An 18994-nucleotide genomic window follows, 5' to 3' on the forward strand; every position below is an offset into this window, starting at 1 on the left:
CCCATGAGGACCTTTTAATGCATATGACAATAATGTTAATCAAATCACGCACATGAAATACTTAGAATTTTTCGAGTCTCATCCGCTCATTCTAAATAATTGCCAAAATTAAATAAATTTCAGGAACATAAATAGAAATCCTCCCCAGTGGAGTCGCCAAAAACTGTAGGGAATATTTCAAGCATTACAATAACCCCAAACTTGAACCCCACTGTGATCATACACTAAAGTACGGTGGCGTTCCAAAGGGAAAGAAAAAGAGCAAAAAGAGTCGCCAACAAGTTTTAGGAACTTGTAAACCCAAAAGACAATCCAAAAGGACCATCAACTCCATAAGGTCTTGAACCAAACAGGGTCCGGGGATGAGGGTACGAATCCAATCTACAAAAGAAAGGACCCGCCCTATAAAATAGGCCTCTACTTTGTTCTGCTCGTATTCATGTGCGCTTTTCGAATAACATACAAACATCATATTAAACCTACCCTGTTTAATCTATGTTGGTTGAATATTAATGCACAAACAAAACTATTATTGGCGATCACTTGAATTAAAATCACATTAGCCTAAACCAAATTAATAATTATCTTATTAAGCGTGATTTCAAGTACAAATTCCTTTTAACAATCATAAAAGGTGTGATCAAGCAATAACAATAAAATAAAACAAGCAACATAATAATAAACAATAAACATGATAACGATAATAGCATGATAAGGCATAATAAAGCTCAATAATAATAGCAAGATCCTAGGCATGATACTAACAAGATTAATAACAAATCCTAGCATGTCACTAAGCAATAAAGATCAAAGATTTAAACCTAACATGGTACTAACATGATATTAGAAAGAGTAAAGGCACCCTAAACATGATACTAGAAAGCATTAAATAACATCCTAACATGATACTAGGAATTAAACATTAATAATCATGCTTTCTACATTGAAAGAGAGTAATAAGATTACATACTTTGAAGCCTCGTACCTCTTTCTAATAACAAAATACACAAGTTAGTAAACTTCAATGAAAATCAATAAAAATTAATTAAATAATTAAATCAAAATCAAATTAAATAAAGTTTTGACTAGTTTTGGACCAAACCCTCAGAAATTATCAACCTTGCACGTCTAGGGCGAAGGCAACTTCGAACTTGGCTAGGTGTTTCAAGATCTTGTGAATGCGGAATATTGTTTGTAAAAAGGTAGTTTTGCAAGAGCGAGAAAGAGAAAGCTATATTGCTCAAGAGAGAGAATAGAGAGAATTGAGGATGAGAGTTGATGAGAGATCATCATGAATAAAAACAGAGGTCGAGGACCCTATTTATAAGGAAACAGTCCGGAAAATCATAGAATTTGATAAGGAATAAAACTCCACTCTGTCGCTAACAAACCGACCTTGTCGCCAGAAATTTATCCTGTCGCCAGGCGACAGAGTCTGTCGCGAGGCGACAAGCCTGTCGTTTCGCGACAAGACAGTTTTTTACGGATTTTGTTTTTATCATATCTTTTGATATAGAAGTACAAATAAGTCATATAATATGCAGTTGGAAAGCTCTTGAAGTCTACTTTCAAATGCAATTGGAATCAGATTAAAATATTTTGTATATAAAAAGATATGGCTGAAATAGTGAAAGGGTGTCAGTTTTGGATAGAGTTTCGTATATCTTTAATATCTTTTTCGTTATAGCTCGGAATTAATATTATAATATATCATTGGAAAGATAATTTCAAGATCTATCCAACCATATAAAATTTGGATAAAAAAAATGAGGCACGAGATTAAACCTTTGGACCCTCCACATGATCATTGGGTCGTAGGTAAAATCCGGTTTGGGCCCAGTTTAGTATTTTGGACATATTTTCCTCATTATTCATCGGAATTGGGCTTATAATATATTTTTCGAAAGGTCTTTTAAAGCCCCATCCAACTACACCATTATTGGACCCTTATCATGGACCAAACTAAACTGGAATGGGCGTTTTTATAAAATAGAGTGGGTTTTCAAAAACAGAAAGAGAGATTTTTAATAAAAACTAACCGCAACACTTGACTTTTCACACTTTCACCTCATTCGATTATGGTTCGACGTGAAAGGAATTCATCACTGGGTTTGGTTTGGGGAGACACTAATGGGTGTCTACAGTATGCCTTTGAGATCGCAGGAAATACTTTTCGTAATAAGAATCGAGTAGAGGCCAATACGGGCGAATGTGACTCCATGACTCACTTCGTACCATCATCCCCGATTCTCCTTTCGTGGTTCCGAACCATATGGAGTTAGTATTCTCATGGATTATGATTGGGGTGTAACCTTCACGGGTCAATCGTTGTTGCCTTCGTTGTCCCTTAATTGTGGTTGCCTTAAATGATCCGTGAACGGTTTACAAGTTCCTTAAAAACTTGTTGGCGGCTCCCTACTTTGCTTTGTCCCTAATCGTTGTCCCTAATAGTAATGTCAATTCCCACTTCCTATGAGTTCCAAGCATATTTACAACATGCTAATGTAGGCGCACTTCTAACGACACCTACACTAATATATCTTTGAGCAACATATGCTCTGCTATGACTCTATTATAAGCATATTTGAAGCTAATTTGATAAGCTGCTACAGGACTATTAATTGAATTCTTAGGGCTAAGGATGTGACCAGAACACAGCAGCATACCACTAATTTAGAGAAATCAAACAAAATAAAAAAACAAAACTCTAATTCTAATAGATAAAACTAAAGACCTAAATTGAAAAAATATGAGAAAACCCCAGCTTTGTTAGTGGCATTATTTGAGCCAACACCACCAAAAATTCTTATTGCATTTAATTTAGTCATCATTGGATTAATAAGAGTTTAATGGAACTACAACCATTCACTTTGTTCAATGAAACTCAAACTATATTTACACAACAAGGACAACGCTGCTCTATAATCGGTTTAATTTATACATTCTATAATTTCAACTCAAATCATCTTAATTCACAATCGAATTAAGCCACAACAATATAGCCTACTACCATTAAATACTTTAGTAAAGGCAAGAACTTAATCATATTCAAAAAATGATGAATTTGAAAAATACTAAAGTAAAACGAATTATTACAAATTATAATAATAGATCCTAAAATTTCTACCAAAACAACACAAAATATTGATCTGATTATAAATTAAAGAGAAACCACAAGTTAATCATACTAAATAGCAAAATCCCAAATTTTAAACTTGATCGAAACTAAAAATACTCAAACAAATAATTGGGAAAACCCTAATGTCGCAATCAAAATCACAAAAAATGGATTCAAAATCGGATTAAACTAAAGAAAGCAATACTAATGACAATCAAACCAACTTACTTGCCCATAGACCTACTAGTTAGATGCACGAAGATGAGAAGATGAAAATCTGCAAAATTGAGGGTGCGCGAAGAGAATAGAGAAATTACAGGAGAAAGAGAGTTTGTAAGAGGAGATAGAAAATGATTTTTTTTTTTAAGGCAAACGGGAAAATTTATTAAATCAAATCAAGCTCCGCCAAAGATTGGAAACTTTGGGGGAACAAATTCATACAAACACGTTTAGAGTTAATCTCAGACTCCCATCTGGCAACTAAATGAGCAACGGTATTTCCCGCACGCCTCACATGACAACACTTAAAAGAAGAAAACACCACACTAATACGCCTAATATCCTCATAGAAAGTAAAAATAGGAGCAGCTCCTTGTTGATTCTCAGAAATAGCACGGACGACATTCAAAGCATCACACTCAAGAACTACATAAGCATAGCCTAGTCTGCTCGCAACTTCCACCCATATCTTGCTGCAGCCGCTTCAACATAATCTGATTGCCATCTGCACCCTGTCTTTCGCACAGCCACGCATAGCAAAGCCCCATTCTCATCCCTAATAGCCACACCAAGACTCACCTCCGCATTCCCAGGCACATAAGCATCCACATTAACCATCACAAATTGTTGCTCAGGTGGCTTCCATACTGTATTTAAAGGAGCAGCGGACCCTTCCACACACACACGACCACCAACCTTCACATTATACACATCATAATCCTCACAGAGTTTAACAAAACCCATGGCCACCTGAACACCATTGACATCAGGATCACCATAAAAAATAATCTTGTTGCGGCAATCCCATGAAGCCCATGCTAAGAACATCATAACACGAAGCTGATTTTTCTCAACCTTGCTTACCAACCAGCAAAACAGATCTGCAAAAGACTCGTGGGGAGCTTCAGCAATCAGAGCACCGAAATCACCATGACTCCAAATATTCAAGGCATGCTTGCAGTAGAAAAGAGAATGGATTATGAGTTTCTCTTTCAGCCCCACAGATGGTATACACACTTGAATTGCGAATGTGACGTCTAAACAAGACATCCAAAGTACCCAAAGATCCTTTATAGGAACGCCACACAAAATGATGCAACTTTGGGGGTCCTCCTAAACTCCAAACCATTTTCCAAACCTCCCTTTTCCCTTCACCATAATAAAGCTCCCACGTTCTCATATGCCCCAACCTTTCTAGCCAATAAGCTGAGCGCACACTATAAATACCAATTGAAGTAGGCCAACAATACTTTTTGTCCTCTACTGGCGTGTATGGCAAAGGAATACTCCTTACCAAAACAACCTCGTCTTCTTGAAAAATTGTGCTCACCAAATCAGAATTCCATTACATCGTATCAAAATTAATTTGCTCGCTCACCTTCATATTTACATCATAATTCGGAGGGGGAGTAGGTACAAAATGAGTACCCTCACCCGAAATCCAAGCATCATTCCAAACTTTAATGCTTGTCCCATTACCCACTTGCCATTTTAAGCCCTCAAGGAGGAGGGAGTATAGACTGTCAATTGTAGCTAGGGTGAAAACCTCTTGAAGAGAGAAAATGAATTGATGAGAGAGAAAGTGATAATGGAAACATGACGATTTAGGGTAGTCATTTTGCTAGTATTCAATAGATTAACCAAAATGCCATTACTCAAGCAAAAAGGCGGACAACGTCACAGCCATCAGATAAAGTTATATATATATATATATATATATATATATATATATATATATATATATATATATATATATATATATATATATATATATATATATATATATCACGCTGAAAATATTTCCAAAAAGTGTGCAAATGTTCTCAAGAGAACTTATATCTTATTAGATGCTATGTTCATTTTTAAGTAAATTGATGATGAACACTGAGTTTTGATGACTATCAACAACTAACTAATTATCATCACCATCTTTAAAAAAGTCTGGCATATCTGGTTTGAATAGCTTTGGCATCTTTATGTTATCATTTGTACAAGGTTTAACCAATTGTCCCTTTTGATGAACCCCTCTCATTGTACTGGCAGCAAATCTAGAAGCAAAAACTGTTGCCCCAAGATGTTGAGTCGTATTAGAGTTATGTTTGGAGGAAATATTACTATCATCTAGTGCTTTATTATGGTAGTCATTGCTTTGACCATCATCCTCCATACTATAATACATGCTTTCTTGTATATCTAACTCCTTTTCCATCTTTCTTTTCCTATATCTTCTCCATGCAGATTGAATATAACAAGCCCCCCACATTCTCCATTGATGTGAATGGTATCTAAATGCGTCTTGTAAAGCTTTACTATGGAGACGCTTAAATTGTGTGGAGAAAAATCGAAGATCTTCAGCTCCAAGGGCAAAGGCTTCAACTTCACTTTGTGCTTTTACTGTTCTTGTGGAAGAAGGAAGACATATGTTTGAATTGGGTAGTAATGCCCAAGTTAACAATTCTTCTCCACAAAAATCACCTGGTCTTAAGGTGATCGAGTTGAAGAATCCAGACCTTCCACCACCGGTTGTGGAGCTTTCAAGTTGCCCTCTAATGATGAAAAGCATTTCATCTACAGGATCATCTTCTCTGAATATATATGTGCCTTGCGTACTCAAGGTTGCAACAAGACGCTCACAAATAGCATCAAGCAAAAGCTCATCCATTTTTGAGAAAAATGGTACCTATCAAATTCAAAACAATGACATGATATTAAGTATAAAATTTGTGAAAGAAGTGAGAAATAATTCTCATTAACTTTTTTTTTGTATAGAATTCTCATAAAGTACTTTAGAACAATTACATTTATAATTTTTGTCAAAATATATATATGTTAAAAAAAAATTCTAACTAAGAGCCATACCATTTTAATGTAAACATTAATTTTAATATTATTTAACTCTTGGTTAAAATATCCCACTAGCTATTTACAAAAGATTTTTAACTTATCAAGATAATCCATATACATCACACATGTTACTAACTAGAGGGTTAAAACTTGTTGTGGATTATTTCAAATTAAACACTATATTGGTAATGTAAAATGAGGTGATTTTATATGGTTTTAGGAGCATTAAAAATTTTACTTTTATGTGTACACATGGACATAATAGCATGTGATGTCATTTTCTAATGGAACATTGCATTTTTCCATGAATAAATAATAAGCAAGTCAAAATCCTCATGACACAACACCCATATTTAGACAGATATAAAATAATTAATAGTAGGAAAAAGATAAATATACCAAAAAAGACATACACGTCGAACAAGGTTAAGGCATAGATGACGTTGTACTTCACGACGCAAATCCAAAGGCAAAGAGCACAAAATAGAGGCTTCATTAACCCCCCTTGTTGCTAGCCAATTATATTGAACAAATTGATGAACTCGTTGTTGTAATGCAAGAGGCAATTGTCGATGTCTCATCCACTCTTCAGTGTCTCTTCGTTTTATTCGCCATTCTTCAACACGGACCGTCAATGATTGTAGATATGTCTTCAATCAAAATGCAACTTATTGTAAGTATGAAAATTGTGCATATATGATTCGATCCACTACAACAGTCATATTTATGTACTATTGATAATATGTATAAGAAGCTATTTCTTTTTAAATTTATTTACTATAGCTCAACTTTCTCTGAATCATTCTCAATCCTTTGAATAATTTCTTTTAGCAATAGAAAATACCATTAAAATTCAATATCAAGAGTTTAGAGGCTAAAATAAAGATAAATCAATTTTTTTTCCATCATTAATAATCTGTTGTAAGCTAACTAATTTCCTTTTCATTTTTTATTTTGCTTTGCAAAACATGGTATTATCTAAGTTGATTTTATAGTCTACTTTACCATAACTAGTGATATAATTTAAATATAGGTGAAATTCATACTCATAATTAGGAGACTTAGTCCACTTTGATAAATGATCTTTGTGCTTCTATGTTTTTTTTCATAAATTTGTTTCTAGCTATAAAGATGAAAATATAATGATTAAGAATTATTTACAAAATTAGAAAATTTCTTAACCAAAAAGGATGAAAATATTGGTTCTTAATCAATGATATAAATTTTAAAAAGGTAAAATAATTCATTTCTTAGGTAGATATGTTGATTATTGCCTAACATTTTGAATGTTCCCTTTCTTAAATTTGACTCTTTTATTCTTAATCTTTTAGCAAGATGGAAATCAATAGTATCCTGTAACATATATTTTGTGCTAAAAATATGATGCTTTTAAAAGATATTTAGGTTATAAATATGCATTGGAAATCATTAAAAAGAAACTTGATAAAAATAAGATGGGCATCGAAACCTGCATATTTCCAATCAAGAGGCAGAACAGAAATAATCCCCCGATACAGACACATATCGCAAAAAATGTTTCCCCAATAAAGGTGGTTGTGTCTAGATTTTGCCCGTAAGAACTGCAAGAGAACAATTGCACTTGTTAGTGGGATTTGTAGGGACAATAATTTCTATTGATATGTAAAAATATTCGATTAATTACATACATGCAAATATGATAGATAAGATATTTGGATTAATTTGGTGGATTACTGTTGAGGCATAGCCTTCCAAAATAGAACATGTGGTGTCCCATGTTGATTAATAAAAGAAGAAGAAGAAGAAGAAGAAGAAGAAGAAGAAGAAGAAGAAGAATTTATGTTACAAGGTTAAGGGGCTACTCCTATTGTTATATGATTTTTTTTTCTAGTAGTTATGATTATATTAAAGGGATCTCAAAGGTATAACCTTCCCACACAACACAAGTGAGAGCTCCACATTGACTTAGAAAAAAAAAGACTTAAACACTTTATAAGGATAATAGCTTCTCTTCATGTTGTCATTGATTTGGGATGGAACCTCTTTTAACCTTTAGATTTTACATTAATTGTGCAAACTATATGTACTACCTTCATTTCTTAAAAACCTTCTTATTTAATTTTCATGATATCTAATGCGCATCTTTAGCTATTGATACCTTTGATTACAATATAGTGGTATGAAAAATAACACATTGAATATACTTTAGGTATGATATTATTTTTCATATACTTACTATAAGGGTTATTCAAAAATAAAAATAATAAGGGTTATTCAACAATCTAATATTAGATCGAAGACCAAAAAATCAAATCCTGAAACTCGAGGAGTAGACCGAAATTACTAAGATCGAACTCGAACTTGATTGGAAACATCATTCCAAAACTTAAGTTGGGCTAATTTAAGGATTTTTTTTTTCTTATTTAAAAATACTTTTATTATGATATGTAAAAATAAGTACGAAAGATGTATGAAAGAAAAACAATAGCCTAATACCTTTGTTTGAAAGTCTAATATAAACTAACTTAAAAATTTATAATAATCATCATAGCATATTGAATGTAAAAGTTAAACATTCTACATATTTATTTGCATATTTAAAACAATAAGGAAGATGGTGCAATCAAATTATCAATTTTGTTATAGGAAGATGGTGCTACCAAATTGAAACGACAAAAGTATATTATTTACATAGCAATAGAGAATATCGTAATATTCCTCAATAATAAAGTTGTATAATCACATACCTTAAATTCTTGAGCCCAAACCATAGGCAATATAGATATTTCCTAACAAAATTTGAGGAACCAACTCCACTGGTAAAAGCTTCAGCAAACATTCCAAATTTGAAAGAGGCATCATCATTTCTTGGGTCACAATTAATGACCAAATTAGTATTATTATACCAATATTGTCTATCAACATCTGGAACAGTTGAACAATCTAGATATTTAGGTAAGCATGCAGGAAATCTTTTTTTCTCTTCAGTACATTGTGCTCTCCAACATGAGTATTGTCGGCTTATTGCTGCTGTATACCATATAGATCCCAAAACCTGCACTATCAAATTATATTAACAATCAGCTAGATTTTGTAACTAATATTCCCTCCATCTCATAATATATAGTGTTTACATTTTTTTTTTCCGTTTATTGTCCATAGTTATACTTCCACCATTCTTTTTTACTTGACCCGCTTTCACTTTTACACTATTCACCAATCTTCCTTTGATCGTAACTTGTGAAATATGTTTAAGGAAAAATATATTCATTGGAGATCTTGTTAGAATTGTCTCATTACTATTATAATATAACTTTTAATACTTTTTTACTTATGGAGAATTCAAGTAATTGATGGTTAAAGTTTTGCATTTTTCAGTGTGATAAATGAAACAAGTCAAGTAATTCAAAGAGAACATAAGAAGGATATTACATTTCTAGTTTAGGAAATGTTCCCACTAATGTGTTTAATTGACTGACACACTCTCTTAACAAATACATAAATTACTTGAATAACTTCTAACATCAATGAAGTACAATTCATAACACAATCCTACTCAATTTTTTTTTTTTTTTTTTGACTTTCCTGATAAGCAAAAAGTTATAAGTATGGTTGTACCATAGACTTGGTACAACCAAATATACATTAGAAATATTCCTATCTATCCTTTAAACAAAAAATTCAAATATCTCATCACTATCTAATAACACATGTATGTGTGTTATAAAAAATTTAAAAACTACTTTTAAATGAATGGGATATGTATTTACTAGTAAACTTAAGGGAAAAGTATGAAGTATGATAAATATTTAGTTGATCATGCTTACATGACTAGCTAGCATGTAGAGAAGAAGATTATAAGCTGCTCCGGACCAAGCAGTCTTAGCAACAACTCCTGTAGTTTTGATGATTCGCTTATTTAATGGGAACATTAGAAAAAACCTAGGAATGTATTGAAATAAGACAATGAGTGAGAGAGTATAATTTGTTTGATCAGCTTTTGTTCTCTTCATTTTTGGTATGATGAACCAATTCATTATCTGCATTCACAAATTAAATCATCAATTGAGATTGAGAGTAATTTTCATTAAACAAAAGATAAGCATATAGAATATTAAATTAAATATGCATGTGACTCTTAATTTTTGCTAATATATGCCCAAGCATGCCTTTAAATACTATAAATAACCATTTATTCACCCAATTGAACAAAAAAAAGACAAATTTATTTTTATTTTTGGAAACTAATTTGTTAAACTATATGTATTCTTATTAGTCAATAGACGAAGTAATTTGTACTAGCGATAACCACACAATAATAATATAAAGATAAGTGTTAATGTTAAATTATATTAATAGTTCTTTATTTATTTAGCTTATTATTTAGCATATTCTTGTATTTTTTAATAATTTAGTTATAAATAAGGTTAACAGTTCAAAGTTCGTAAAAGACAAAGCTCAAAACACCATGTAACATCAAATTGATCTTTGTACATTAAGAGATGGAACTCAATACACCTCCAAACCTATTTAATGGAAAAAAATGACCTCTAGACTTCGTGTAAATGCCAATAATATCAATCTTTAATAAATTCATCATATTAAAGTTGTTTGATAGATGAACAAATGTTGCTAGTACTAAAAACATGCATGACATAAATCACTCCTCTTAGATTTGCAAAAAAACAACTTCTATGAAAATCTATCAAATGTTTATCAAAACTCTTATAAATATGTAGCCACTTATATAGTTTCGCCCATATTATTTATTAAATTTATTGTGGACAACACTTATTATTATTATTATTATTATTATTATTATTATTATTATTATTATTATTATTATTATTATTATTATTATTATTTCTCTCTATATTAGCTAGTACTTTTTGTAGATAGAATTCAAATTCATGTCACATTGGATTGAAAAAAGTCATAATACTAAGGTACATATCATATCATTTTCAATTTTTAGGTTTTGATTTGTAATTGTGAAACTCATATACTAGTAATTTAGATTGAACAATAAACCTAATATTATTATAAACTATAAAAATCATGTTGGATTTGAAAAATAACAACTAGAAACTAAAAAATACTATTTGTGAATTCCCAAAAACAGAAAACAGAAAGTGATGAAAGATAGCCATTAATTATATATTGTTAATGTTCTTATTTGTTGGTGAGAGGAAGTTCTCAAGTATAGCTTAAGGTCTCTAAAATGGTTGAAACAACTTTTCCTCTAAAATTGACATTTATTTTTCATATATGTTATGCAATTATCTTTAAAAATTACACACAAATCATGATTCATTGAAAACATTTCATGGGATATGAATTGATTATAAAGATTGTAGTTTAAACAATATATTACATCATTTTTTTTGTTTCTAAATCTATATTTAAATTTTATATAAAAACCACAAGATTTCTTACATAACTTTTATTAGCAAAGCTCCCAAATAATAACTTAGGTTGTTTAGATATTCTTGTCAAAATATGATAACAATCATTAAAATAATTTTGTAAGGATACGTATAATAATTATAATTGATACATATAGAAGATATTACATGTATAAAGCTACTAATATCATTACCTGAGGAAGAGGTAAAGAAGCAGCAAAATCAATGACAAAATCAGACTTTAGATATTTCCATGCGATCTCATTAGGATCCATTACCAACTCTCCCCTCCCAAAAACCCTTGACCTTGGAGAAATGAAACCAGTGCGGAATTTTATTGAAATGTGAAGGACATAGAAGAGGTCGGCAAGGGTACGAAACACGGTAACATATGTAAGGAGGGAAGTGTCGGAGGAGAGGCATGCGTGATCGGAACCAACTGATGGGAGAAAGAAATAAAGAGGATCGATAAATAGTGCAATGACACAAGTAAGGAGGAAAATATAATTCCATTGTGTTACAATGTATGAGTTTGGGTCTAGGACTTGGTATCTCCATAATAGATGATAGTGGAGTTTTTGGTCATCTAAGGAGGAGGAGGAGGCGGTTGCTATTGGGTGTGAGAGCCGACGAAGCCCACGAGTTGAAAGGATTTTGTTCATGGAGGAACATAAAAATAAAGAGAAGAAAGGGAAGGAAAAAAAACATTCATGCACAAGGAAATAAGCAAAGACTAAATTTAAGATTGTAAATTTTGATGCAACATATAATGTAGAATAAAAAAAGTATTATTAGTCTATAAACTTTAGAAAAAAAAATAAAAGCCAAACAAAGAAATAAGATAAACTTTATTTACGATAGATTTGAGAAATTTATGAAGCTCTTTATGTTGTACCCCTCAATAATGATTGTTAGACTTTAATCAGAATAAATGGATGATTTGTAATGTAAATTGGATTTTTTTTTCCAGAATTTAAATTTTATAATATGTGGGTGTGTGTAGGCAAAGATTGAGAGATAGAAATAGCTAGAGAGAAATTATGTCCTTTTTGTGTACAGAAAGGGAGCGAGAGTTCCATGAAAATTAAGGGTTTAGAGAAAAACTAGGACAAGAATCTCAAAATAAAAAAGGTAGTTAGTATGTTTGACTTTATTATGGAACTTTGAATAACAATTTAATTACTAAGATCTAATGATAATTGAATTACCACTTTTTTCTTAATATATTATGTCTTTTTACTTTCATGTTTCATTTACTTGATGTTTATTGTATCTACGCTATTAGATAATTGAATACAAAAGTACCAAGAACACTATATCTAATGTATAGGACATGTGGATGTTATGTAGTTTAGTCGATTGACTTAAGTGTTAGGGGCGATACACACCTAATATATTAGATTTCGTCTACATTTGCCATTTGATTATTGATCGTTTGTACACAAACAAAATTAGCAAAGGTAATATAAAGGATATAATGTTTATATTAATTTCTATTGGATCATATTTCATTTTTATATAATGTTAAAAAAAACAAAAACAAATTGCATTGTTTATTTTTCACCTTTTTTTTTTGACAAGATATTGTTTTTTCATCCTAGCAATCTAAAATTTAAGAATATATATGACTATTGTTTAAAATGATAACTCGATAAAGTAGTAGTGAATTAATATTTCAAATGACAGTTTATATGAAATAAAATAAACTCCTTGATAAGTCGTGTACAATATGTGTTTTTAGAGTCTTTTTAGGTAGTTATCGAGTCTAGAGTAGTTGTTCATGGCTTATTTTGGCTTGATTTGGTTTAGTTGTGATCATACAATGCTTTTATGGGTAGATTCGTTGTTTTGGATGTATTTCAGGATTTGACGAAGATTTTTGGAAGTTTTACGAAGTTGAGGATCGTGATCATAGCTTGCAATTCACCTAGAAAGCCAAAGTTTGAAGTTGAATTCATTTAAGAGTAATCTCCAGCTAGACATGCCCATGTCACTCAGAGACATGGGCATGTCAGTGTGTTTAAGAAGCCATAAAGTTGGAAGTTGAAGTTTTATAAGAGGCACGCCCATGTTCATTTGCGGCACGCCCATGTCAAGTCGAGTGTTTCGAGCTAGCAGCTACGTGCTAAGGGAAGCATGGCCGTGTTAAATGCGGGCATGCCTGGCCCAGCGAGACATGCCCATGCCTCGTCGAGTGAAGTTGGCCCAGCAAGACACGCCCATGTCAGAATTTGACATGCCCATATCTCGCTGAGATTAAAGAAAAATTGATTTTGACTTTAGGCACGGCCATGTCTTGTGTGACATGCCCATGTCTGGACGAATTAAGTCGGTTTTAATCCAATTTCTTTCCTTGATTAATCCTATGGTTTAGCCTTCTTATATATACTCTTTAGGATTATAATTTCATAATGTATCATCTTAGAACCCTAGTTTTCTCTCTAAACTTTATTTTCATTGTAATTCAAGATTATACACTCAAGTTTCTTCATTTATCTCTCATAATTTAAGGTTTGGTATTTTCTTATTCTCTTTAATTCCTTTTATTATTAATTATGCTTTCTTTAATTCTTGTTATTGTTTTCATTAATATGTATGAGTAGTTTCCTTATTCCAAGATCTAGCGGACCCGAATATGATTAATGCATGAATTAATTCTTTAAATTCTCTAATGATATTTGCAATTGATATGCTTAGTTGATTGTGCTCATGCCAATACTAGATTAGGGAAAATTAGTATTGTTATTAATCCATTGTTTTAATCGCAACGGGAGTTGGGTTTTGAAGGGTTTAAATAAATCAATTAAGGGTTTGAAGTTCATCACAGGAGTAGTTGGATGGATGATAAGGAAGTTAGAGTAATGTGCTCAAAGTCTTTAATTTACATGATTCCACGGAAGTAGGCTTGATTGTGATTAGGGAAGCCATTGATAACTCGGGAGAGACTATTGGTACTATATAGGGATTACGTTTCCTCATTAATCAATTGAATTATATGTTAGGGGTAGAACGACTATTGCATTAATTGTATTCGTGGTGAGGCTTGATCTTGGATGTTTTTAGCATTGAATTATCGTATTACTTAGATTTAGTCGTTTTGACTAGCTCCTTAGTTATTAATTCTCACTTATTTGATTTGGTTACTTGCTTATAGTAGTTACTTCATTCTAATTAATTAGCTGAACCATAGTCTCTTGGGATCCGACCCTTACTTGCCCGTCTACATAGTACATAGTAGTGGTCTTGTTAGATTATTTTTGTTAGATACGCGACACGCCTATCACTCCTCAAATGTATTTTTTTTTTTTGAATTTTAAATTTAATTAGTTTATAGGACATGTGGTATGTGGCTGAGAAATAAGTTGGAGATCAAAGGGTAGGATAGGTGTTGGGAAGCGATGATTGTTGGTAAGTCATGAAAATATGTCAATTTTGTTTGGTAGTGATGAGAATGTGTAAGAAATATTTAGCAAATTTACAAAAGTATTTTTACTAATAACTTGTTTTTTTAACAAATTTTTACTAAAAACATAATTCTTCCTCACTTTTCATGTCCATTTTATCATTTTATCATTTTGCTCGTTTCTCAATTTTCCATTCCTTAATTATAGCTCAGTAGCCCTCTTTTAGTTTGTGAGAATGGAAATTTTTTATCCCCAACCCCAAGGAAAGCTTTGTGCTCCTCAACTTTCGATATGGGAGTGCCATATATATGTATCTCAACTTTTCTTATTTGTGGGTTGATACTTCAACCTAGTAGAGATCTTTTGGGTAGGAATTCTATCCTGCACCAAAGCAAACTTTACAAAATCGGCCTAGAGAAGACATTATCTACTAGTGAGTTCATATTGATCTATGTTATTACACAAAAAATTCAAATTCATGCGTCGAGTATCCTTATTTCTTACTTGAAGCCCTAATACTACTAACTCTTAACTAAAGTTAACATGAACATAAATTAGTCTAGCCTGAATTCGGCTAGATTAACCCAATTAACATGTCTATCATATCCAATTATTAAAAACCCCATCACCCTATATTGTTAGCCTTATTTTATTTTTTTTTATCTTGGATTGTCATCCTTTAGAGTCTATCCCATAAAATTGCCTAAAATAAATGGTTAAAAAATACTGCCACAATTATCACAGGTTCAATTTGGTGCGGTTTGAAACTGAACCTAAACCAACCAATAATATTTTACAATTTGGCTTTTCCAAACAAAACCAAACCAACTACATTACCTCCCACATTAGACCAAATAAACCATAACCACACCACATAAAACAATTTGCTACCATTATTTAGGGCCTGTTCTCTTACGTTGAAATTCAGTTCAGTTCACTTTAGTTGAGTTTAGTTCAGTTCAGTTCATATCAGTTCAGCTCAATTCAGTTCACTTCAGTTCAGCTCCCAATTTCTTTCTCTTATAAAATATTCATTTCAGTTCAGTTCAGTTCAGTTCAGTTCAGTTCATCTCAGTTCAGTTCAGCTGTGTTCAGTCAATGAGAACAGACCCTTAGTGTTTTTTTTTGGGTGACCATTATTTAGGTATTAATTTTTAATTTTAATATATATGGTAAGGTTAACTATGGGTTTCAGTTGAAGGCTCCTATCATAGGGTACCTAGCTGGCAATGTATGGGGCCTGAGGGGGGGGGGGGGGGGGGGGGGGGTTAAGGGAAGGGGATTTGATCACGATGTGAAGCTTGAACCTTGTACCCTGAGGATGTGAGGTGACCGGTACCCCTGTTCCACTGCACTAGGAGATTTTCCTCAAATAATTTGTAACATAGAAGCCCAATATATTAACAAAATGAATTACGTAAGTCAATACTAGACTGATATTTTCTATTATATATTACGGAGTACTTGTCTGTATACATAAACTAGCTTTAATTTATTTAAACCAAAAATAACTTATTTTTTTTACGTTAAGTAACTTATTATGGCTTTTTTTGGTGATTTGGTTTAATATTTGAAAATCCAAACAATTAATTAATTGAAAATTTTCTCAAATCAAACTGCTAATAAATTCAAATCGGTTTGGTTTTTAATTTGGTGCGATCCACAACATAGTATGAACACCTCTAAATTCCCCGTACATACATGGGAAACACTTGGAAGTTGGCGAAGGCATGCAATATTTAATGGAATTCCGAATTCCTACCCATACATATACTTGTATTATAAATGATGGACCAACCTTTATCTTTTGTTCATAAATATTTTCAACTACAAAATGAAATGTTGTTATACATTGATAGTAGATAAAAAAAAATACGTTTCATTCAAAAAGAAATGCCCTTTTTTTAAGGCAATGTGAGAAGTTTGAAGATCTTGATATTGGCATGTTCTAGCTATATGCATGATGGCTACTATGAACTTGCTACGTAATGTACTTTCTTTTTCTTTGCTTTGCCTTTTCAAGTTTCATATTTTTTAGGGTAGTGAAGGAATAAATAAAAATTAAAAGACGAGTCTAGTTTTTGAGCTTTAGATGTCCCTTTCTAGATTAGGATAGATTGTTCATGAAGAAATCTTATTATTCTGTAGATTTACAACCATATTTGGCTAGTTCATAACAAAACTTTTAAGCTCGAGATTAAGGGCCTGTTCACATTTACTTAATTTCAGTTTAGTTCAGTTCAGCTCCAATCAGTTCAGTTCAGTTCAGCTCTTAATTTCCCTCTCTCATAAAATATTCATTTCAGCTCAATTCAGTTCAGTTCAGTTCAGTTCAGTTCCAATCAGTTCAGTTCAGTTCAGTTCAATTCAGCTCAGTTTAGTAAATGTGAACAGGCCCTAAGTTATTATATATATTAGGTCTAACCAGATATTTCGTTCTTCAATTCAATACAAAATGTCTCTAAATAAAAAGGTGTATAACAATCGAAACATAGTAACTTGACAGTTTAACATACACGGTTAAATTTAAAAAAAAATAATAATAATTTTTTTAAAAAGATAATTGATAGACGTGTTACACTTTCTTCAATTATCGTATTTGTTACAAATCTTTTGTTAGTATGGAAAGGGAGAGGGTAAGTGGGGTGGGTGTAATTTGAATAAGATCATTGTACAAATGAAGAAATAACATTCATGCATCGTTCACTTGTATGCTTATCTTTAAATCTTTGTATAATCATGCATGCCAAATCGATCTACCATGACGCTACCTAAGACACTAATCATCAAATTATATACATTTAGTAGATGGAGCAAAATGACCCTGATTTACACTAAACTACATAGAGATAATTAAAATTTGAGTTCGATCTAAATTAAATCAATGTTGATTGTACTTAAATTGATCGATAATAGATTAAAATTGAATATTAAAATTGATCCAACTATCATTGAATGAATTTTCATTTAATTACAACCTAAACCCAAATCAATTGACCTATTTACCACCTCTAACTAGATTAAGATGTATTGTAGAGTTTCAACAAGGAATATCGTGCCTAGCTAGAAGATTAAGCTGATGGTTGAAATCCAAGATTGATTTTTACATTCTATTAGACCTTAGATTAAAGCTGTGACATACTTATGACACTACATATTTGGACCAATGCACGCAGAGTATTGTGATGTGAAATCTTCAAAAATCCGCTCTATGAAGTTTAGGCGGCACCACTCCTTGCAAAGGGCATACTCTGTATAATTTTAACTCCTGCTCGCCCGATCAGGCTTGCTAGGACGCTAGGGGGGGTTGGGCGAGAGTCTAGGGCAACGAAATTTAGCATTTTGTTCCCTTCACTTTCGATGCATATAAATATTCTTTAATCCTAATCATTGCATATATAAGGGGAAAAAAGTGTATTGTGAAACCCTAAACACAAAAACTAGTCCCATAGAGATCTGATGAGTAGGTTTTGAAGTAAATCCAGCCTTTCAATCGAGGTACGAAGTTGAAAAGTACTTGTGTTACCTCTATGGAGCAATCATCACTAGGAACCTCTCATACTGGTGGTGGCGAATCATATACATTTATTCCCTTCCATAGCAGCCGTAAACACACCATGATTTTCTTAGAACTTTGATATGATTATCGTATTTTCCTCCAATCCTCTATTATTTTCACAGTTTCAACATCCATAATTCCTTCAACATCTTGATACTATGTTGAAAGACTAATTTAACCAAATCTTAAGTTGATGGTTAAAATCCAAGGTTGATTATTATATTCTTAATTTTACTTCATACTAAAACTTGTAGATGGTTAGGATCACAAAGTCTTACCAGCAAAATGTATATTTTGTACTTCAATTAATTAATGTCATTATTAGTAAACTAATACTAATATAATAGTATAAATCCAAACCAACTTTGACAAGATACATGATTGTTTCATAAAATTGTTCAATTCCAACAACATATATTATATACATCAATATAGATTTCAATTATAGATAAGATGTAGCTCTCAT

General features: G+C 31.9%; 1 protein-coding gene across 1 annotated transcript; it reads right to left on the reverse strand.

Moving 5' to 3' along the window:
* Positions 1-5249: 5249 nt before the first annotated feature.
* On the reverse strand, positions 5250-12227 carry LOC145620927 (cyclic nucleotide-gated ion channel 18-like). The gene is made up of 6 exons (XM_081675669.1): positions 11760-12227; positions 9988-10200; positions 8908-9215; positions 7650-7761; positions 6595-6831; positions 5250-6017 (listed from the first exon to the last, which is right to left on the reverse strand). The coding sequence occupies exons 1-6, from the start codon at positions 12225-12227 to the stop codon at positions 5250-5252; spliced, it is 2106 nt and encodes a 701-aa protein (XP_081531795.1).
* Positions 12228-18994: the final 6767 nt, after the last annotated feature.

This window comes from Chenopodium album, chromosome 27 (genome assembly GCF_948465745.1).
Source record: "Chenopodium album chromosome 27, dcCheAlbu1.1, whole genome shotgun sequence".
NCBI lineage: Eukaryota > Viridiplantae > Streptophyta > Magnoliopsida > Caryophyllales > Amaranthaceae > Chenopodium > Chenopodium album.